General features: G+C 34.9%; 1 protein-coding gene across 1 annotated transcript in view; it reads left to right on the forward strand.

The window, feature by feature from the left end:
* Positions 1 to 24,304, forward strand: part of LOC145260218 (uncharacterized) — a 53,788-nt gene that overhangs the window by 24,577 nt on the left and 4,907 nt on the right. The window contains exons 7-11 of the mRNA XM_080118044.1: positions 12,410 to 12,507; positions 15,415 to 15,499; positions 17,444 to 17,515; positions 18,569 to 18,673; positions 22,587 to 22,745. Of these exons, the coding sequence (XP_079974170.1) occupies positions 12,410 to 12,507; positions 15,415 to 15,499; positions 17,444 to 17,515; positions 18,569 to 18,673; positions 22,587 to 22,745 (519 nt within the window). The remainder of the gene's footprint in view (positions 1 to 12,409; positions 12,508 to 15,414; positions 15,500 to 17,443; positions 17,516 to 18,568; positions 18,674 to 22,586; positions 22,746 to 24,304) is intronic.

Raw genomic sequence — 24,304 nt, forward strand, 5'->3', positions numbered from 1 at the left:
TTTCGTCATAGCGAAGAACCGAAATTTTTACTTCGCCCAAGATTGGTTTATACGTAGTATAGTAGATAGAATAGGGCTTTCCTTTCAGACAATTACGTATAATTTGGAGGATGGGAGAGACAAAAAATGGTATTTATTTATTAAAAGTAATCCGTTCGCCGACTTTTCGAACAGACAGCGTTTGAAGGCGTGTAACAGTTTCAGTTGCTTTGTAAAGAACTGAGGGTTGGTCTTGCCACCCTAAATTAGACTTAGTGGTCCTATTTTTTTATTGATAGCATTGCTAAGGCTGCTGCGAAGGTGGGCTCTCTCTACCGTGCTAGAAAGCTACTTACGCATGAAAGTATCCTGTGCCTCTATAAGGCCACCATTCGCCCATGTATGGGGTACTGTTGTCACATCTGGGCTGGTGCATCTGCTACTTGTCTCTGACTCCTTGACAAGGTTCAAAAGAGTCGCCAACCTGATAAGTCCTGAACTATAATCTAAGCTTCAGCCTCTGTCCCGTCGACGAAATGTTGCATCCCTCTGCCTGTTCTACAAGTATTTTAGTGGTGAATGCTCTGACAAACTACAAGCACTTGTACCTCCTCGACGTGAATACCTCCGATAAACCTGACAAGCAGCTAAATCCCACCCCTTCAGTGATCTACTAATAGTTTCTTCCCCAGAACTGCTAGACTTTAGAACTTCCTTTCCGGTATTCTGCTTTCTCAACTATACTGATATGCAGAAGTTCAAGTGTAATGTGAACACAGATCTTGCTACTCATCTCCCTTCATAATGCTCCTGCAACTTATGTCCCCGATAGTAGCCCCCTACTTCAAAGTGGCACTGTGGCGTGCCTTGTTTGGGGTGAAAGGTGAAGTAAAAAAAAAAAAAAAAAAAAAAACGGAATGCTAACGGTTCTGTTCTTGGCTATTTCCACTTTCAGAGTGACGCCCCCACCCCGGTATTAGATGTCTCCATCCCTTCACTTACGCGTTCAACTGTCTAATCTTGCGGCAAACGTTTATTTTATATTTTATTTATTTTTTTACAATTCAAATTCCAAATAAAGGAATATGTAAGAGTTGTTTCCCGTTAAAGTTGAAGGGAAAGAACTCTTACATTACTTGTCAGTTTGAAAACTGACTATGCCAACTCACGATCGTTTCGTAAAAGTACTTAAAAATAATCGAAACAAAAAAAAATTCAAAGCCAGTTCCACCTCCTTGAAACAAAAATAGAAAATACAGAAATTGTCATATTCCGTGAATTGATCAGATAACCCCCCCCCGCTCCCGATAAAAGGACTGAGCCTGTAAATTCACTCTTGTCCGTTCATTCGTCTGCATTTTTCTCAATAACTACTAGGTACGGGCAAAATGAATGCTCAAAATGCATAAACATTTTGACCCTCTCTTTACTTAAAAATCACCCAAAAATCAGGAAATTAAGCAATTTTAATGAAATTTTCAGTATTTATCAAATAATGATCGCGGAATATAATGAACTAATTATTTTTATTTAAATCTTAGTGAAAATGTATAATTTTCTTTAAACAAAAAATACCGTTACTGAACTTATGGTTTTCAGTAGTAAATAAATTACACAATTTATTTTTGCTTTTTTTTGTGTTTTTTATATATAAAAGCATCGTAATATATAACAATAAGAATAAAATAATTTTTGCAGGAACATTACGAAAAATGCCCCTAAAGCCCGTATTAATGAATCCTATATAACTCGAAGAAAAATTAATTTCTCGAACTATTAAATTAAGCAATGTTTAACATTTTCACACAAAAAATTATAATTACAAAAAATATTTCTACTTTAATTACAGGTTTCGCATATTTTTATATGCAAGATTTTAATTTCCTTGCTCGCAAGAATGTGAAACTTTCGACGTAATATTTATATAATATTGAAAAATAATTTTAAAAAAAGTAACAAGAACATAGAAAAATAATTAAATTAAAAAATGGGAAAATTTATACAAACATTCAGAATAGGAATGTACGGATGCAAGTCTAGGGGGATTCACACCCCTTCCTCCCTTTTAATTACATGACGTCATTTTCAGTCTTTCGACTCGCTGAAATTTTGGGCCTCCGTATATTCCGTGTTTAGAAAAGCTTTAGTTTGTTGCGTTTTGCGGACGACAGAATCACTCGGTTTTGGGCTGATTTGTCTTGTACAAACAAGTTTTTTTTAAGTCAATATTTTAGGACTTCTAATTATGTTTTAAATAGACCACGAAAATTAATATATATTCTTTTTTAAAGGATTTTTACAATGAATTTATTAAACTTCAACATTTAACTGAATTGAGTAACTCGCCGGGAAAATATTTTTTATAACTTATTTTTTCACGCGTACAAATATTTTTTCCCCCTTTTGGAAATTAATTTTAGTCCTTAATTTTTCAAATACAATCAAAAAGTAGTCGGAAACTTACAAAAAAATTATAAATCGGCTTTCAAAACTAGGTCCCCCCCCCTATCGTTGTCTGCCCGTACCTAATAAATACGCCTGGGATTTTTTTTTTTTTTTTTTTTTTTTTTTAATATTGCACAAGCATTAAACATAAACTGGGAAAACTTTGCCCCCCCCCCCTCGAAAATGCCTTTTGAGTTAAAATGGCTAAAATTTACACTTTTGTGCTTAAAAAAAATTGATGCCTTGACTTTTATAAAACTTTCTGGAAAGTTTTAACTAATTGATTTCTATATAATTTTGTTTGTCTATATTTCGATAACTCTTGGGGGGTGCCCCAGGGGCTCTTTGAGTGCTAATAAAAACACTCCATATTTTTTTATTTTAATTTTTTACCATAATTATCCAAAATTTTCTGTACGTCTATCTAGCAGTTTTGCATGGTGCTGAACTCAAATTTAAATGTTAAAGCCTTACCATTTTAGGGCTAAATGGGGGGGGGGGCCAAATGATGGACTTAATTTTTTTTTTTTTTTTTTTTTTTTTTTTTCATGGTGCAGAACTCAAATTTACATGTTAAGGCCTCAAACTGCACCGTTTGTTCATAATCGCTAAGATTTGACGTCCCCTGGAAACTTTTGGGCCTAAATGAGAGAGGGGAGGGGCAATGCTGAACTTAGTCATTTTTTATGCCTTGTTCACTGTGTATTCACGGGGGACCATGCATGCTTCACTTGTTTTCCTATTTTATGGGGAAACTATACCTTTGATCCACCTTTTTTAATAAACGGATACAATTCTAGTCGAACTACCGAGGCTAAAACTAATCTCGTAATGGCTACGATTCGCAAAAAAAAAAAAAAAGTTATGAAAAATGTTTCACGGTGACATTCAGAAATTGACGTTTTCAGTTAAATTTTGAAGTTAAATAAATTCATTGTAAAATCCGTTGAAAGATAAATATTAGTTTTCAGAACTATTTCCAAAATTATTTAGTAAATACTAAGATATTGAATTCCTTCAAACACCTTGTTTGTACAAATAAAAAATAGTTTAATTAACCCCCAAAAGCGAGATTCTGGCTTCGTGCAAACAAATGCACGAATTCTACAGGAGCCGAAAATGTCAAATCACAAGAGGCTATCAGAAAATAACGTCTGGTGGTTGGGAGAGGAAGCTGTGCAAAAGCGACTGGTTTTCTTTCCACCCCCAGCCGTGCAACCGTACGATCCTACCGTTTACCATTTTAAAAATTAAATTTTTCTGTGTTTTTGCTTAATAATTCGAATTTTCTTCCCCCAAGGTTATATAAAAATTATTTCATTGAAGATTACACGTTCATTCAGGCAAGAAAATAAAATTTTACACATAAAAAATTAAGCTGAATGTAATCTTGAAGAAGAAAAAAAAAATTGTGGCACTGTTTTTATTATTTTTTGTGTGGGTGTGAAAATATTGAATAAACAATGCCTAATCCATAGTCTTGTAAATTTGGGTCTTATGTATTGATTAAAAACCGTTTTCTATTAATTTAAAGAAAATACAACTTTGTTATATATGGGTCGTGGAATTGCATTGATCTGCAAAAGATCTAGCTAATTTGCATATTCTTTTTAAACATTCATTTTAATTCCTTTTTTTTTTTTCATTCGTTTTTTATGGGATGATCATCTTTAGTTAACTACATATCGTTGGGAGGCAAGTAAATGGGAACAATAAGTAGATTATTAAAAAAAAAATGTACGGATATTTCTGGGTACATGCAAAAGTCTCTGTAAAAACAAACACTACTAAGGTTCTTAAAAGATTATAACTTAAGTTTACGCATAAATTTTGTATGAAAAATAAAATCCCAAAGTTAATCTATAAAGGGGGGGGGGAACTATGCGTGAAAAAATATTAGTGTAAAAAATCAAACAAAAAAAACACAAAAAAAACATGGCGAGTAAAAAGAAAAGTTCACTGAGGACGCCATCAAATTTAAAAATCTCTGAAAAATGTTTCTAAACGTGTATAAAGATTTAATGGTACTTTTTAAATATAATTTTAGTGTTTTTTTTTTTTTTTGTCTACACAAAATAATCAGCATTTAACAGTCCTAGGTATGACTGAAGTCCTATTTTGGGGGTGGGGGCTGAAGTAAATGTGGAATTACCTCTTAGTTACCGTTGTTCCCTGGTCCATTTTTGGCTTTGGGTGTTAATACATTGTGCTATCAGATCGGGCTGTCTGGAGATACTGGCTTCCTGACCAAAACATTGATCCCTCCCCCGTTTCCTCTTTACAAAACTCGTGCTATACAAATTTTTTTTTTTTTTTTTTTTTTTACAAAACAACTAAACTAAACTTCATGAATAACTATTCGAAGACCTGAAGAACTTTAATTCTAATTTTTCCAAAATTACTGGATTTGGCATTAAATAACTCTGAAAAGGCTTGATATGCCGTAAAATAAAACTAACCCATTTAAAAAATAAAATGGGTTCATTAGATTCAGTGATCGTTAACAAATATTAACAATTTTTATAGGAACGGCCAAAACGAAAGGAAGTATTTGACGGAGTCTTTTTAAAAATCTAGAAATCAAGTAATTTTCCAATCAATACGAAATTTTCATCGAATTTTAAGTGAAGAAACTTTGTACTTTTTCATAATCGAATTTTTTAATTTTTTTTTTGCCTACACCCCACCACACCACCCTTATATTTGTGGATACAAATATGCTTAAAATTAACTGGAAAATTAACTAAGAAAAATATATTGTATTGTGGGGAGGGTGAAGATTGTAGATAAAACAAAAACGAATGCGCACGTATCAGATTTTAAGGTTGAAAATCCGAATTTTGAATGTTTTATTTTTTTTTTTTTTTCGTCTTGGTTTGAAATATGCAATTCGTTGAATATGTAAATTATATTTCAGATTAGCAAAAACAAAGATATATTATTTTTTCGAAAAACACTTAAATCTTTAAAAAATTAATTTTCTTTGAGTTAGCCTAATACTGCTAATATACCATTAAATAGATGCTTTGAAGAATCGATACCGGAAATAAATCGATACATAATTGCGCACTTTGCTAAAAAAAAATACGATAATTTCCTTCGGCAATTTCTTGTTTATTCACCTATGGTGGCCCAATCGTGATAGATGCAGGAGTTTTTTTTTAATACATACGGCGTCTAGCGTTCCCAAAATGATTATCCATCTGGTATTGGCCAGCCTCATCGTTGATTAACGTCGGGGATTATTAAGGCAACACAAACATATATATAGATGTGTGTGTAAGGGGAGAATTAAACTCTTCACTTAATTGTCAAATCAAATGTCAAAAAGTACATGGCCAAATAGTTTCTCGTCCAGGCATTCATACTTAATTTTACACTATAATTAAATTTTGTTTTTAATTTCGCTACGCAAACCTATAGTGATTATAAAACGTTGGAATTACTTGAAATTCAGGTACTTATAAAAATAAACAAAATATAGCAAAAAAAAAAAAAAAAATGGTTCAAAACCTTGTAAAAAAAAAAATTGTTTTAGCGATCGAAACACACTACAGCGAATGGTGATTTTGGAAAATTTTAAATTCTATTAAAAATAAAATTATATTCTGCTTTTCATATAAATTCAGGGTTTCATCTTTCTGGAAAAAGTATCTCAAGAATAATGGATTTTAATAAATTTTAATTCGATAAAAACTTTTCACTTTTTGGCCGTGCCTAATTTAATTGAAATAGATTGATTTCTTTTTGTGAATTATTTGAAAAGAGGGGTCAAATTTTTTACATTTTTGGATCTGCCATTTTTGTCTAGTTATTTCCCCTTAATTTTGTGTTCGGAATCTTTAATGCAGTAAATTCGTTTGAAATGCGTATTTGCTAACGAGGCTCTACAGGTGAGTGATTCATTTGGAACAGTAAAAATGGCTTCATAGAAAATCAGCGCAAGATAAATATCTGGAAATCTACCTGACTAAAGGCAAGGAAAGATAACTCTGAAATAATTTTAAGGAGTTATCCACCTTTAACATTAGAGTGGCGATCAGCGCACACCGCACAGGCGCACAGGACAGCGACGATCAAATTTAAAGTACATTTATAAACTAATGCAAACCAACTTTAGTGTCCTCTCTTAAACGTCAGAAACTGCACAAGACATACATTCAATATTGACTGTCATAAGATTTTTTTTTTCTTCAGAATAAGTCTGGATGGGATGGTGATTTATATATCTATTTCATTTTATGTTTGGATTAAGTACCGGAACCGGAACACTTCGATCAATGAAATCTCCGACCTTCTTTAGGTGTATCTTGTTGAACTGAGGAAATTTCGAACGGAGCCCTTTATTTAATCGACAAGGGTGGCATGCTCTCATTCCGCCAGCCATGACAGGGTAGAAGTCCTGAGTATTAGTATCGTCTGCATTGAGGATTGAACTATCAAATTCTATATCTGTCACTTAGAACCGAATTTTACGTAGTACCTTTTAGGGCGCGACTTTTTATGCTGAATTCAAATATAAATTTTTAGAAATTTAAGAGCCATTTTTAAGCTGTGCTCCCCTTACGTCCATATAAGGGGTTTATCACTCGATGAAGAATTCCTCCCTGGACTTTAGCCAGCTATCTTTGACCTGAGCTATCCGCTTCCCCGTAGGTCCTGGATATGACCTAAAACTATATCCGATGGTGAGGGCCCCACCTTGCGGGCCTTGGGAGTGTGGAGCCACCCTTTAATTGCCATTGCTCCCAGGTCCACTCTGACCTGGAGTGGTAGTACCTGTTAGGGTCCCAACTATGGGTTAAATAGTCTGACTTTAAAAAAATATATACTCCATTAAAAATTATTCCTCAATAACTAGATTCAGCATTAAATAACCTGAAAAAGGTTGATATGTCGTAAAACAACCAACCAATCCACGTAGGACCCATGTGTTGTATCAGGTTTTCCCTCCACCGCGTTCTTGGTTTCCCCTTTGGCTTATGTTAACCAGCCGTTTTGTTGTCTGGCTACGTGGCCTGCCCATCTGTTTGGATGTTTTGTTCTCAATAACTCTTATCACACGCATGCGTAATGGTGACGCCATTTATTTATAATTAATGGCTCCCATATTGTATTGAATTCTATACAATTCTATATATATTCCTTTAGGAGACTTTGATCAGTAGTCCAAATAATACAAAATGATCAATCTTTTTATTTTTTTTATACCTTTTCTCTGAAACTTTAAATTTAACATTGTTTTCGGGCTAAGACAAGTGTGGTATTTTTGTCATATCGGAAGACGAGAAATCTTTGACTTGATGGATGAAGGGCGAGAAGTAAAAAAAAAAAAGTTATACCCACGTCGGTTTGAAATTCTTCTGCTGTGGTCCATGGCCCTGTCGGGAGATTTTCTCTCCGCACTAAAGTAAGTCTAGGTTAGGCACGGCATAAAATAAATAAAATAAAATCTATTAAAATCCATTCTTTAGTAACTTTTTTCCAGAAAGATAAAATTTTCTATTTTTAATAGAATTAAAAAAAAAAAATGTTGGTTTGTATTACTGTACACATAGATTCGAGAAAGTTGTCAAAAAACAAATATATAAATGTTATCAAAGGCAAGATAAGTTACTTTTCTACCAAACTGGATACATTTTTTGTGTTTTTATTCAATGTAACATGTTTATTCAGCTCGAAAAACATGCAGTGTTTACCGATGTATTGGAAAATTCAAAATGGCGCCCGACACTCTCTTTAACATGGTAAGTTTGGGGAAAGTTGTTATAAATAATAAACTAGACAAAATACTATTAAAAAAACACCGAATATGTCAAGCTATGTCACGGTAACATATAATGAGCGAATTTCTAACAGTATTTTGTCTAGTTTATTATTTATAACATCTTTTCCTGAACTTACCGTGTTAAAGAGTGTCGGGCGCCATTTTGAATTTTCCAATACATCGGTGAACACTATGCTTTTCGAGCTGAATAAACATGTTACATTGAATAAAAAACACGAAAAATATATCCAGTTAGGTAGAAAAGTAACTTATCTTGCCTTTGATAACATTTATTTGTTATATATATATATATATTATATATATATATATATATATATATAAAAAAAATTTTTGACAACTTTTTCGAATCTGTGTGCAGTAATACAAACCCAAAAATTTTTCTTCCAAAAAAAAATTAATTTACCACCATTGTCACAATGAATAACATTTTTTTTTTTTAATTTGAAAAGGTTTTTGAATCAAATGTTTTTGGTTTTGTTTTGTTTTGTCTAAGATTTCGGATGATTTTCTACAAGAATATTCAAAGATAACATAAGTGCATGAATTTCAAATGCTTCCATCTTTCATCTCGCTCTATAGATTTCGCGTGGCAAAATTAAAAAAAAAAGTTTAGAAGAACTGCGGTAGCATTTATAGGATTAAATGAACTTTAGTCCTGTGAATTTCCATATAATTTTAACGTTTGTTTTGACGATTAAGCGAAGAATCCACTTTATAAAGGTTTTTCTTTTTTCATAAGAGACACATATTTTTGTTGCCTACATAACCTCCAAAGTTAAGCTACGATGAGGCTGGCCAGTATCAGATGGTGACCATTTTGGGAATGCTAGGCGCCGTATGTATTGGAGATAACTCCTGCATGTATCACGTTTGGTCTTCTTGACCTTGTCTTGCTATCAGGACCTCGGGTTTCGAAACGTGTGGTAGATGCAATTCCCTCACACTTTCAACTAGGTCAAGCGCAAGTTCGAGCATCAGATAGTATACAAACCAGTGATGTTCCAATTTGCCTCCCAAGAAGGGCTGAGTTAGACATAAGATCGTTTTTTTATGTAGGGAAAATCAGACTCCCTAAAAATGGGTCAGTGTATAAGAACAAAAAAAAAAATTACCCAGTCTGGAAAGATTTCTCGTTCATTGAACGAGGATAGGTTAAATGTAGAATCAGAACGGATTGTACACTGATCTTTGCCCTCAAACCAATGTTTTGTCTTCATCAAGAACGATGGATGACATACCCCCCCTTTTCATTTGTGGTCACGCCTACCCTTAAAATATTTTTTCATGTAACCAAAAAGGCAATTATCTCTTTTTAAAATAAGTGAATTACATAATTTCAAACGCCATTTATGGTGAAATACCTTCAATATTTTCATTTTATATTTTTCCTTCACACTAATTTCTATACATCTTTAAATTTTTCCTAGTAAATACCTGTGAATAAAAATAAACTGAAACTGCTTTCTGATAATTTTATTATACATCTACCATAAATTCTTTTTTCATAAATTGAATGTCTTTTTTTTTTTTTTATTTTTTTTTTAATTCCATAATTTTCATTTTCCCTTTCGTAGTCTGTGAACCATATACTTGTTTTTATAAACAATATAAAACTTTCCATAAACCATATAAAATTTTGTTTTTTTTTGTTTTTTTTTTTGTTTTTTTTAATCGCATAATTTATCAGACTTTCATTAGAATTTGATGTAATTTTGGAAAAGGGGAGAAAAGTTGTGATACAAAGTTATGGTCTACGATAGCCAAGTTAATATCATGTAACGACAAATTGCTGAAAGAAATCATCGTATTTTTAGCAAAATGCGCAATTATTGATCGGTGTTTTTTTTAATCTGGTATCGATTCTTAAAGCATTTACTATTTAATAGTATATTAGCAATATTGCGATCACTAAAAATATTTTTCAAACATTTAAAAGTAACGTTTTTCGTAATTTGTATGTGTTATATATATATATCACACACACACTAATCTGAAAGAATTTTTAACATTCAGCGAATTTCACACTTCAAAATTCGGATTTTCAACCTTAAAATCTGATACGTTCACAAGTGCTTTTTTTAATTAAATTTTTTTTTATCTACAATCAACATCCAAACACTACATTTTCAGTTTCGGCTGATTATTTTAAGCGTATTTATAACCACAAAAATAGATAGGGATTTATAGACAAAAAAGGTTCATATGTAACGCCTCCGTGCAGCTCAGCTCAGGTGCATAGGCTCGTGATTGAAATGCACCTGTAGCCGATACCTGTGGTGTTACCCGTGGTTTCAAGTGGTCGAATTCGTCTTCGGGTCGTCGTCGGTCTCCTTCCGGTTCTGCTTTCAAATCAGCTTCCAACCGTCACCTGGGCTATCGGAGAAATATATTGCATTCACAACGGCGTTCCAATCAAAGAAAAGAAAGTAAAAACTTAATTGGTTTTCTTAACATAGAATTGCTTATTGTCTTTGATTTGACAAGTAATAGTTCCACACTGACCTAGTAATGCAACTTAGGGGGCTGGCAGTTTTGTTTCTTTTACCAAGTTCTCCGTTCTTCATCTACCGTCAGTCCACGGGAAGGGATCAGCGAAAACAGGCCCCAATTAGCCAAGTGTCTTGGTTTTATCAAATCAGTTGTTCCTCCTTCCACCTTTTTAGAGTTATTCTTTCTTTCTTTCCTTTCCTCTCCCTCTCTTTTATCGTATCAATTTGTACTCCCTTTTCCTCTCCCTCTCTCTGTTTCCCTAATTTCTACTCCTTCTCTCGGCTTTTATCTATACCAATTTTTAACCCTCATTGCACTGAGGTGTTACTTATGTAATTAGTCACCTCCAGGTCGACCATGTCACTCAACATTCGTTGGTAAGATTTTTAACAGCCATTATATCGGAACAAATTCTCGTTTGTCTTTCTCTTAAAGACCCCACCCCGGCCCTGATGTGATAAGCGACAACTATTTATCTCCATGAGTGAATGGTCAAACATTTCCGGCTGGTGACCCTGTATTGCTTTTTCTGCCAACTCGAGAATCTCATTATCATATTTATTTCCCATCAAAATATATATTCCTTTCTCTTCTCTCATAAACATCTGTTTTTCCTTGACCAAGAGTCAGTATGTCCCCCCATACCTCATCCTCTCCCATCCGCTATTTGAAAAGCAAGATCATCTGGTGTCGCCAGGGATCTCGTCATACGTATGTCTATGGGGGAGGGAGTACAGTTATAAGTTCCTTCTTCACGTAATAATCGGTGAAAGTTTCGTAGTGATTGGGCAATTACTTGATTTTTTTTTGGTACATTTTTAAAGAGACTCCGTCAATAAATTCTTACTCCCTCCTCCCGTTTTAGCTGTGCCTAGCCTAGGTCATTTCTGTAATGACGGTTTCCCCCGTTGTCTTCGGTATGTTGCTAACCATATTCAGTTCTATGAGGTCTATCCTCCCAGACTTTGCCTTCTCTTTTGCAAGCGGTTAGTTTATTTTTAATTGCTCGGGGCACCCCTTACTAAAAATGCAAACGTGCCCAAGTTTTTTTCTTTGTAACAGTAATTTATATATTACTAGCACGTTTACTCTGCGTTGTCCGGGTTATTTTGGAATAATATCATATGTAACATCTTGCAGAGAGTTAACTGCAACTTAATGTTGTCGGTTAGATGTATCACTCACGGAGATATTGATCCGTTTATCATAGCGTTTCACTCCTTCTCGAGGCCAATTGCTGACAGTGTCCGAGACCTACCTCTGGTCAGCATCGGAGCATGCCTCGATTATGGCGCTAAGGACGTGTTTATAGTCTGTATGTCTGCGCGCAGGAACACCAAGCGCCCTGTAACAAGCTCCACTTCTGCAAGTTGTTTTTGTGTTTTGGCAATCTTTGCTTGGGCGCGGTTGAGTATTAGCCACTCATTCCGGGGGGAACTCAGAGCCTGCTACGAGGGCTTCCTTCGGCGCCGGAAGAGCTTCATTGTTTTCTTTGACGCCTTCCACTAACACAGGCGGAAGGACTCTGGTGTCCGCCGGAGGTCTGACAGTGGTAAAGCACTTGTGCTAACTAGGGAAGGGCTGGATTTTATTTGTAGAGTTAGTTGGGAGTATGTAGATAGAAGGGACAAAAGTGCTATTAAGTCATCCCTAGCATCCCCTCCAACATTGTTCCCTTATTAATATTTATTTTTCCTTTTTCTCTAGGTGTCCAGATTAGAGAACGAGACGAGGTCCAGTTACATGCTTGACCGGCAGTATGATGCCGGAACTTCCATCAAAGTTCCGGATACGCTCCTTTTCAGGTATTCCCAAAAAGGTTTCTTTTATCGATTAGTCGAGGACTTAACATCGGTTTATTTCCAATTAAAAATTTATTAAGAATGTCCTCAATTTGGAGTTTTAGTTAAAGAATATTCTCAAATCCCAAGGATGTCCTAACAATTTGAAACAATAGGTTAAATAATGAGAAAGAAATAAAGAAAACAATCGCTCCTGACGATCATGGGTACCGATAGAAAGCGCTTGGAAGAATACAGCCGAACAACTTTTTGGCGTCATAATATAAAAACAGCCTATCCTGCCTTGACAGAGTACAAAATAGACTTCGTGGCTTAGTGGGGGGATGCCCTTTTCTCTACCTTGCAACCTCTCTCCTACAGAAGAGACGTTGCGAGCCTATCCTTGTGTTATCGTTATTTCCATGGCAGGTGCTCGTCTGAACTCCAATCTCTGGTCCCCCCTCGCCAATCTTTCACGAAAAACACCCGTCTAGCTGAATCCACTGTGAAAAATTTCCCCCACTCTATATCTGTGCCTAAATCAAAACGCGGATTCCATGAACAAAGCTTCTTTCTTAAAACTGCACGCCTGTGGAACTCTGTTCCGTCTGCCTGCTTCCCACCGGACTACAACTTGGATGTGTTCAAGTCCAACGTTAACAAATTCCTAATGAACCGCTCCCTTAAGTAAACACTTCATCAAATCTCCCCACTAACGTAATGTACTTGCAATAACCCTTATCCCTGAGTGGCTTCCGGGCCTTGATAAGTGGTGATCACTGTGAAAAAAAAATTTTAAAAAAATACAACATGCCAGTCGAAATAAAAGACCGCTCGGCGAATAGAAAAGATACCCAATAAAATCAGAAAAAAAGAACTCGTGTTCAACCAGACGTGCTTGAATAAATAGGACTTGTAGATATTGCTATGTGGCCTTAAGATATATAAATGTAAGGGTTTATCTACAATTTCAGATCTTTTACGAATATCTAAAATAATGCAGGGGAAAATAGAAATGTGTTTATGTCTTAAGGTCAATAACCTTTTCCAGAAAGATAGTATCCTATAATACTAGTGTGACATGTGGAAATTCCACAGCAACATTTTTAATGTGTAATACTTTGCTACTGGTCATTCTATCGACGTCCAGCGTGAATGGAAATATTATTGTAGTCCTTTTATTAAAACTGTAAATCTGGTTCATGTAGTGTTAGAATGTATTTTTTTACTGTATTATCCCCAATATCCTTATAGGAGTGACATTTCTATTGTATGGACATCCGGCGCGAATGAAACCCCCATGATATAGTTCTACCATCTTTTAGATAAAACAGATACTACTCTTGGACCATAGCCAGAAGACAGACGCACAACCTAAAAGGGATTTTTATTTAATTTTTTACATTGCGTCCTCGGTGATCGGGATATTCTATTTAATAAAAAGAATAGGTGACAACATACTACGAACATTACATTAGTATATCTATATACTAATTTAATATTCGTAGTATATTACCTTCTATCTCCCTTTCTAATAAATAGGATCTCCTGGTCAAATAATCTATAATCTGGAAACTGTGACACGTGCGTACGTGGAAAGTACTGCGGTATTCATATAGATTCTAATGCTGGATGGCGCTCTATAAAGTGGTTTGTCGCACTAACTTTGGTTTCACTTGAGTTCGGCTAATTCCAAGCTAATAAATCCAGCCGAAAGTATCTTCTGTAAAACCTGTTAACAAAAAGAGTAACTCTTGATAGATTTCTGCCCAAAGATACTATGAATTCCGGCGTTGCTCGGGCCCTATGTACTGTTCATAATTTTACGTGCATATGTATATATTAAAAACTGAATATGTACGTTAATCCCTTTCTATATAATAGTCTTCCTTAACTACCATAGAGAAAAGTTAGACCGCAGGTGTCAAATGTTTTTGTGACGTTGACCACAATTTTGACCCCTTAGCGTTTGTTTTGGGCTCAAATAGAAAATGTTTGACCCATGACCACATAACATTTGCTAATACCACGGAGATACATCCGCACTTGCCTGTAAACGTTTTATATTGGATTTTGCCCTCGCTGTGAATGTAGTTACTTTTAGGGCATTTGAGCGACGGCGTATTCTAGTCGGCATATAACTTTAACAAAGAAACCTTTGCAGGTATTTTTAAATCTGTCAAAAAATACTTTTTCTCCAGCTAAAGGTATTTCTATCAAGAATATTTTATTCCTGGTAGGTGACCTTTCCGGTACAAGAAACCCAATATGTGAATCTTTAAGGATACATAATGTTTGTCCATATACAAAATAAATTCTACAAAGTAAAGAAAAAATAAATGAAAACGCTAGCTAACCGGTTTGGTTCTTTGTTCAAAAGAGCTAAATCGAGGCTAAAATGAAAATAGAAATATGGAGAAGGAGTCCTCCTAGGCTTTGCCCCCTTTTTGGGAAGGGGGTTAGTTTCAGGCTAATCGCCTGATGCGCTCTTACAGGGAATATAGGCAAGGTTTTCCAGACATATTTTACAGGACATATTACTCCTTGGGGGCGCTGGCTTCTTACGACCTTGATGGCTGTTCTTTCAGCTGGAAGGTTAAATACCTCTCATATTCAAAGGTGCTTCTTCATATAAGACTAATGTCAATGCAACACTTGTATTTTTTGTGTGTTCGGAGATATGTAACGTCAGGATCGCTTGATATAAGAATACATTCTCATTTGTATTTTTAAGCCATTTTATTCACTGTAAAAACCTTGAATTATTTACAAGACGATATTGAATGGCTGGCGAGTCGCCATCTTGTTAGTCTCTCCCTGCCTTGAACTCTCCAATCCCAAGGGCCGCAAAGGGCGATAACTCTTACCTTTTTTTATGATTAAAACACTTTTAATCACTTATTTTTCTTCATTTTCAATTTTTTTTAATAGACGTCATACTAATCTGCTGCATTATCATCAACAAGAGCGAGTTAATATGCAAAGTACGATCAGCGCTTTTGACAAATTTAGTCGCGTAAGTATTCAATTTCGAAACCTTCGATAACCAAGGACTAAGAAATCGAATGCCTCAAATATTTTTTATCGCCAGTTGTAGTTTGTATTTACGAATGCTTGAAAGTTTTAATTCAAAACTAGTTTATATCCGCTTAAGCAGTTTGTACATTAGCGAAATGTCGCGGTCGATATTTACTTCTGTCTAAACTTCAAGTGTTTTATTTTCGGGGTTTGTATTATTGTACACATAGATTCGAAAAAGTTGTCAAAACAAATAAATAACAAATGTTATCAAAGGCAAGATAAGTTACTTTTCTACCAAACTGGATATATTTTTTTTTGTTTTTATTCAATGTAACATGTTTATTCAGTTCGAAAAACATGCAGTGTTTACCGATGTATTTGAAAATTCAAAATGGCGCCCGACTCTCTCTTTAACACAGTAAGTTTGGGAAAAAGTATTATAAATAATAAAGTAGACAAAATACTATTAAAAAAAAAAAACACCGGGTATGTCAACCTATGTCACGGTAACTTATATTGAGCGAATTTCTAAGTATTTTGTCTAGTTTATTATTTATAACACCTTTTCCCGAACTAACAGTGTTAAAGAGTCGGGCGCCATTTTGAATTTTCCAATGGATCAGTAAACACTGTATGCTTTTCGAGCTGAATAAACATGTAAAATTGAATAAAAACACTAATATTATATCCAGTTTGTTAGAAAAGTAACTTATCTTGCCTTTGATTAAATGTATTTATATTTGTTTTTTGACAACTTTTCGAATCTGTGTACAGTAATACAAACCCTATTTTCGTACAAAATATTAGGTTGGTGCAAAAAAAAAAGAGAAAGTTTTGTATATATAACTAGCCTGGGTGCCCGGTATTGCCCGGGTGTTTTTAAGGTGTTGAGCAAAAAAAGATAAAAGTGGTAGTAGGCAGGCGTAAAAAACGTGACGTTTTGCTATTGCGTCCATCGCCAAACCGGAAGTGACCTAGGTTTAAATTAAGGTTAGTCAATCGAAAAAAGGGGATTACATTCGAAAATATCGGAAACAAACGACCCCTCCCTGTAGAAAAGTGCCCAGTTGAGGGTGAAGGAACTAATCTTTTTAGCCAATTTTCCGATATTTGTCGCCCGAAGGGTCACGCCTCAAAGCGATACCGATCTCGTGAAAATCTGTCGCCTGTCAGTTTTAGGCAGGCATACAAACATACGTGCGTACATACATACATTCATTCATACATACATTTAAATAGACAGCTGAGTTATATTATAGACGTCAAAGAACATTTTCGCACCAACCTAATAGTACGAAAATAATGCTTGAAATGTGGAAAATGTACACGACATAGTACCACCATTAGAGAGTAAATAACTATAAATTTATTTTTGTATTAATCGCAAATAAACATTAGGATATCTTTCTGAGTTATGAAAGTTATTTCAGCATATTTACGCCCATGTAAGTTTTTAATTTGAAATTTATAAAAATCGTTTCTCCTTATATAATGTTAAACTTAAGATTCTAACATCGTAAAACTTAATTTGCAATCTGTATTCGTTTTGTCAATTGACTTTCTATTTGGAAGTTCCAAGTTTTATGCATATTTAGTTTATTCAGTTTAGGCGGGTTGAACCAGATTCCTCTGAAGGCAGAAGTGTCAAGTTGATATTGGATTCAGAAGTGGTCTTTCTTAGCACGTGTCACCTGCTAGGGTGAGATTACGACATTAGGTGTTTGTAGTTAATACAGGGGTGTGTCGACGTTGTCTTGAACATAGCGCCTGGTATTCGCAAATGGTCACCCATTTGGTATTGATCCGTCTCAACATTGCTTAACTTTGATCTAAGAACAGCATGATCATGTCTTATTGTTAGATTAAAAGAACTAAACCCACAAATACGAATGCATCATATTCAGTTACCGATTTCCTGTTGTACACTTTTTTTTTCCAGATAATCGCACACATGGACGAAAATACGTACAAAATAAGTTGCAATAAACTTGCAGAAAAACTCGTAAATGAAGTAAGTTATGAGGTTCTCGTGCCTGTCTAACTCCCTCGCCATGCTTGTCTGCCTCCCCCCCCCCCTTCGCCATGCTTGTCTGCCTCCCCCCCCCCTTCGCCATGCTTGTCTGCCTCCCCCCCTTCGCCATGCTTGTCTGCCTCCCCCCCTTCGCCATGCTTGTCTGCCTCCCCCCCTTCTCCATGCTTGTCTGCCTCCCCCCCCCCTTCGCCATGCTTGTCTGCCTCCCCCCCCCCTTCGCCATGCTTGTCTGCCTCCCCCCCCCTTCGCCATGCTTGTCTGCCTCCCCCCCCCTTCGCCATGCTTGTCTGCCTCCCCCCCCTTCGCCATGCTTGTCTGCCCCCCCCCCTTCGCCATGCTTGTCTGCCTCCCCCCTCGTCATGCCCGTCTGCCTCCCCCCCTTCGCCATGCCCGTCTGTCTCCCCTTTCCCTCCCCCCACCTCGCCATGCCCGTCTGCCTCCCCCCCCCGTCGCCATGCCCAAGGATCTTCCTACAGCCCACACTACTGGCCGATCAAGACTAAACCTGGCATGATAGTCACTGACCTAAGGATGGTTCACACCATTTTTCATGTCAAGTTTAAAGGTTAAGGTAATATTTGCTGCAGCTCTTTATAAACTCTTCTACTTCGGGATGCTGCACAAGTTGGGACTTGCCACCTAACTTTGAATTTGAATCGGATCACTCTCCCCTATCCCCATATAATGTTGATGAAATTTCGCATGATAGTTGGTATCTTTGCTATATTTTTGATAAACATTTTGGATACTAAACTTTAATCATTGTTTCTTTGTAATGCTTTTAATTATGCGTAACAATATGTTAGCTTTAAGAACCTTTTTGCTTTAAAGTTCATACGTGGATTTATCACTTTAGGGGGTAGTTAAAACTTTTTTTTATACCTAAAGCAATAGTCGCGCTTACATTCATTTACTGCAAAGGTTGCCCGGGGTATGTTTTCTCGTTTAAGATAGAGCTAGAGTAGTTAAAAAAATAATAAAATAAAAAAAAAAGAAATAACGCTAAACTTGAAGCATTTTTCTTGTTTGCAGAGATGTCTTTCAGTCGCCGAGCAAACCTTAATATTTGGTAAACCTCTAGGAAATCTAAGTAATGCCGTCAAAGTTTGTCGAGCAATCGCAGATAATGGTAAAGAGGTAAGTTGTTTTTTTTTTTTTTAAATCTATAATTATGTAATTATGAATCTTATCACATTGTTTTTTTTTTTTTTTAATCTGAATGTTTTTTAACCTCTAGCCGTAAAATATTTCTATTTCGTGTACGTCCGGCGTGAACGTAGACCCTACGATGTTTTATCCTTCGTTAAACAGGAGTCGCTAAACATTCGCTTCCGTTAGTGCTTTAGTCCTCATATTCCAGGAGATTTGTGACAGGAAAAATAGCTGTTTTCTGAGTCGGAGTTTATTCATTTAACAATTATCGTTGGCAAGTTTTTGATATTAAAGTATTTTTAGCTCCTTACATAAAGTGGTTTCACACTTTTTCTCGAGCGATTTCCATAAAGTATGCTGAACGTCTTCCTATTACCTGAAAATGTAAGAAACCAAGGATCGCCTAGATTTCCATATGAAACAAAACTACCTTTATTCACGCAAATACATCAATTTAACTTGTATTATAGGACTGTAAAATTGTACTTAAGGACTGTAAAATTGTACTTAAGGACTGTAAAATTGTACTTAAGGACTGTAAAATTGTACTTAAGGACTGTAAAATTGTACTTAAGGACTGTAAAATTGTACTTAAGGACTGTAAAATAGTGTATAATAATATACTTGCAAAGATACCCGCGCTTTGCGCGAGACTTTGCTGTACAGCAAAGTTCCAACATTGACCGTTATCTTGAAAAATGGTCTGCACGATTGCCAGGTGGAGGACCATCATGCCAGATTTGGTCATGATCGGTCCACTGGTGTGGGCTGTAGAAGGGCGGATATACGCATAGGCTATGACCTTTACTTTGAAAAAATGGTGCCCACCATCCCTAGATGGGGGACCATCCTGCCAGGTTTGGTCATGATTGGTCCACTGGTTGGGGAGGGGGGCTGTAGAATTGCACACGCTATATATATATATATATATATATATATAATAAAACTTAAACCAGTAATTATAATACTGAAAATTCAATAAGAACATTTTTTTTTTTTTTTTTTCAAATTTTAACGAAGTTTCTATACTATAAGTTCAGGCTTGGATTCAAGATTCTTGTAGTTTTACGAAGTACCGTTTCAATAATACATTTGCTAGCTAATTGATTTATTTGAATTTATTTAAAGATTGCCTTTTTTCGCAAAACTTTTCTAATGTTTTTAAAATTTTTGCCAACCATTCATGCACTAGTTTCCTTACTTTTATTCTCTGAAAACAGCATATCTTTGAAAATCTATGGATAAAGGATTTTTTATTCAAATTCTGTTTAAATTTGATGGGTCAATATTGTAATTCTATGTTCAGCATCAAGTTTTACTATTTTTCATTCGCTCTATTTTATTACGTAGACATTCAATTTTCAATATTTAAACTCACATTTGTAATTATATGAACAAGTTGGACCTGTGAAAATCCAGTTGTATTCTTCATCTACTGTATATTGCTGCTATATTTGTATCAAGTACAAACGGTGAATATTATAACATACCATCCTTGTTCAAGCTTAACCATACTTTTCTAAGTACTTGGTTAATGCATTTTCCGAATATATCTGGTCATGGGTTATCTCCAACACTAGAAACGTTTGACATGCTTTCATTTTATGGACGTCCGTCGTGAACGCAGTTCACAATATTATTGTAGTCCTTGGACAAAACATGCTATACTGTGATTTTGATCCTAAACCGACGGATCTTAACATTTTCAAACAAATTCCACGTTCGACACATCAGCTGGGCTGTTAAATGGGCTGGCAAACAGCAAAACAAAATAAAATAAATAAAATAAGCAAAAGTTCAGCTAGAATTCGTCACTGCTAACTTTCTCTCTCAACTTCCAGCACGGGTTTTCCCACTGCCTCTGCCAACAGACATTTTATCAGAAAACTGACCCCATTCCATTTGCATACGTGTGCAGTGGAACATGAGATCTCGTGAGATTCCACGAGACTACACCTTATAAATCTATGGCTGCCATCCCATCCCATTTCATACAGCTGAAATGTTTCGTGGCCCTCTTGCACTTTAAGTAAATGGAAATTAGGAAGATTAAAAAGGAACAGCAGTTGTCTTACCCCGGTTGAAAGAATGCCATTGATTGGATAGAGAAATTATGACGTCATTTTATAAATAAAATGGATTGACAATATTAGAAAACATAATTTTATTTTTTAATAAATTAGTTTTTAATAAATTATTTTATTGATGCAGGACCTTTTTAAAACAATTTTTTAAACATTTTTTAAGCGTAATTTTAATTAGAAATGATAAAAAACGATATTGAAATTGGCAATATTAGAAAATTTTTTAATGATTATTTTAGAAATAAATACACCAATGATATATATATATATATATATATATATAAGATCTGAGATAAATACGAAGAAAGTGAAAATTTTTGCGCATTTCAGGGAGCAACCATAAAAAAAACTGTTTACGCAGGGTCCACGTATCCCGTAAAGTATTTTTTTTATTTGATCTTTTTTTTTTTTTACTATCAAATACTTTTTTTTACCAACCAAAGATAATTAGAACTGATATTGTTCTGATACATATTATACGCGGAAATATTCTTTTACAATAGTTTCAATTTTTAAATTCTATCTTAAAGATTTTTAACTGGAGAGCTAATTAACGTTTTAATTTAAAATAAAAGTAAAATAGTTTACTATAAATCAGCGATCGAATTGTTACTTAAATGACTTTAACATTTTTAAAAATGCTTCTACATTATTTTTATACTATTATTAAATACTTAAATTCTTTTACAATAATTTCAATTCTTAAATTCTATCTTAACTTAAAGAATATTAAAAATTCTAAAACTATTATTAAATAATTAGTTATTAAATTCGTTTTCAACAATTTCAATTTTTAAATGTTATATTTCATAGTAATTACGTCAATATTTCTTTATCAAATCAAATTGCATTCTTTCAACCGGTGTCAAACGACTGCCGTTCCTTTTTTATCTTTCTAATTTCCATTTACTTAAAGTGAAAGAGGGCCTCTTTTTTTTTTTTTTTACATACGCATCACCACATTATCAAGGCAAAGAGGCCACTCAAGGATAAGGGTTAAAGAGTGTACAGTAGAAATTGGACATTATAGTAATCATTAGTAATGAAAATTTGGTAAAGTTGATAACTTATATGGAACGGCTCATCAAGAACTTATTTACGTTAGGCTTGAAGACAACCATATTGTAGTCAGCCGGAAAGCAGGAAAACAGAAGACAATTCCACAGGCGTGCAGTTCTAAGAAAAAAGCTTTGTTCATGGAATCTACGTTTAGGTTTAGGCACAGATAAAGAGTGGGGGGAATTATTGATAGTGTTTACAGATAGACGAGTGTTTCTTGTGAAAGTTTGGCGAGGGGGGACCATAGATTGAAGCTCATTCGAACACTTTCCATGAAAATAACGATACATCAGAGACAAGTTACCTCCAGGTAGGCCAGATTTCGTACTGACTTACTACTTCTGTGCTGGCTTATGACAAATTGGAAGCAGACATTGACATAGTCGCTACAAAATTACCGTACAGGGTAATCGGGCTGCTTTTTTTTTTTTTCCTAAATGAATTCGCCCCGCCTTCGAGGATGCATTGTTTCCCAAATGAACAACTTCCACCCTCTGTTGTGTAAGACATAGAATACCAGAAATAGGCTAACGAATGCTATACCTTATCCAAGAATTACCCAGATCTGTAAAGCGTTTATCTACCTGAGGTATTATACCTTGTTTCTTTACGTTGCATCTTCAACTATCCGAGCATCTCTCCAAGACGCGGGAGATAACGTACGTACTAAAATCAAATTGTTTATATATAAAGATGTGTGTGTGTGTTGTCCAAATTTTAATTTCGTTTTTGCTCTAATCGTTTGTTTTCTAAAGGTTGGCTTTTCGGACGTCCAACGCCTCCTCAAGTCGAAGGTGATAGATTTCCACTCGCGATGTTTCGGTTATTCACGATATAAAATCACTGACGCCACGTCTTTGATGGGGGCCGTCACAGACACTCTGCAGATAACGGCGAAACGAGCCTTCACAAAGGTATCTATAAAACGGGACCTCCTCTTCCCGGAGAACAGTTAGTCCTTTTTATTTTTTTTTTAAATATTTTTAAAATATATTTTCAAAATATTTAAATATATTTAAAAAAAAAAAAACTCCAAAAAATTTGCAGTTGTACGATGGTCTGTTTAGAAGTTAACGACGATCCCCGAGTTATGCAAAAATATGCAGACGATGAATCTGACAATTATTTTTGCAGTAATCTCGATTTCATTGTTACCCGTCCGCAGGCTGTTGGTGTATACTCCTTTTTTATGAAGAAAGTCACCCACCTTAATCCCAGGAAAAATCGTACCCTTGTATTAATGTACCTTATAATATATCGTAAATAAATTACCCAATTCCAATTTATTAACCCCGGGCTTCCATTATCCGTCCTCACGCCCCTGTAAAGCAAAACACTGGAACCTTATAACTGACCTAACCCTAAGTCCTAGTGGGAACATTCTGTAAAATAGTCTGAAACCATTAATAATATAAAAGAACAGTACATATCCTATTTCGTTTTCAATACATATCCTATTTCTCAAAAAAAAAAAAAAAAAAAAAAAATAGGAAGAAAATAAATTAAATAATAAAAAAGCTAGAATATATCGGAATATAAGTTTCCTATTTTTGCTTCCTCGTACACTAAAACTCCGGAATAAATAGGTAACAAAATACAGTACAGTATATAACACAAATAACACCGTAAGTCGGGGCAAATATTGTAGCCAGCGGCCGGAAAAACATCGTATTTCACATCGTAATCTAAAAAAAAAAACGTATCCTAGGGCCACCGTATCCCGAGGTCTTCTGTATAACGTAAATATACTCAACTGAAATTTGTCGATCATAATCTTCAGTATCTCCTTTGCCTCCCCAGGGGGAAAAAACAAAACAATTTAAAGCACTGGCATTTGTCGCTAACTCTAATCTAACTATTAATCCAAGTGGCGACGGACCCTCTTAAAACCTACCGAAGGATTTAAAAAAAAAAAAAAAAAAGTAGCTTTGGGTTTCGTACATTCATTTGCGCTTCGCGTACGAAAATAAAGCTAGAAAATTGTTTAAAACTTTTTACTGGTCAATCAAAATGTTTTGTTTTAAGGGTTCAGGTAGATGCGTACGTTACCGCACGGAAATCTCCATAAATTATAGAATTTGATATTCATTCTACACAGGTACCCCCCCCAAAAAAAACACATTTAATGGAAATAAATAAAAATATAAACGCACAGATGAAATAAAATACAATATTTTAAAACTAGATTGCCAACTTCAAATTTCTACAATACGTGGACGATTGCATAGTTTAATGTAAAAATGGGAAGTGACCGAAAATAATACAAAGCAGCACACTGAAAGTTTTAAAATTATTTAAAAACCTATTTTTTATTACCTTTTATATAGAAAAAATTGCAATTACTTGAAATTAAAGTTAATTGAAGTATTCAATTTTTAAATATTTCGCAAAAGTATATTGCTAATGAAATTAGTGGATTGTCATTTTAGTGTCTAAAATTCATTTCAAATTTGTACACATTAAATGCATTATC

The sequence above is a fragment of the Euprymna scolopes genome, chromosome 36, assembly GCF_053919585.1.
Source record: "Euprymna scolopes isolate OS-2025 chromosome 36, ASM5391958v1, whole genome shotgun sequence".
In the NCBI taxonomy this organism is placed as follows: Eukaryota; Metazoa; Mollusca; class Cephalopoda; order Sepiida; family Sepiolidae; genus Euprymna; species Euprymna scolopes.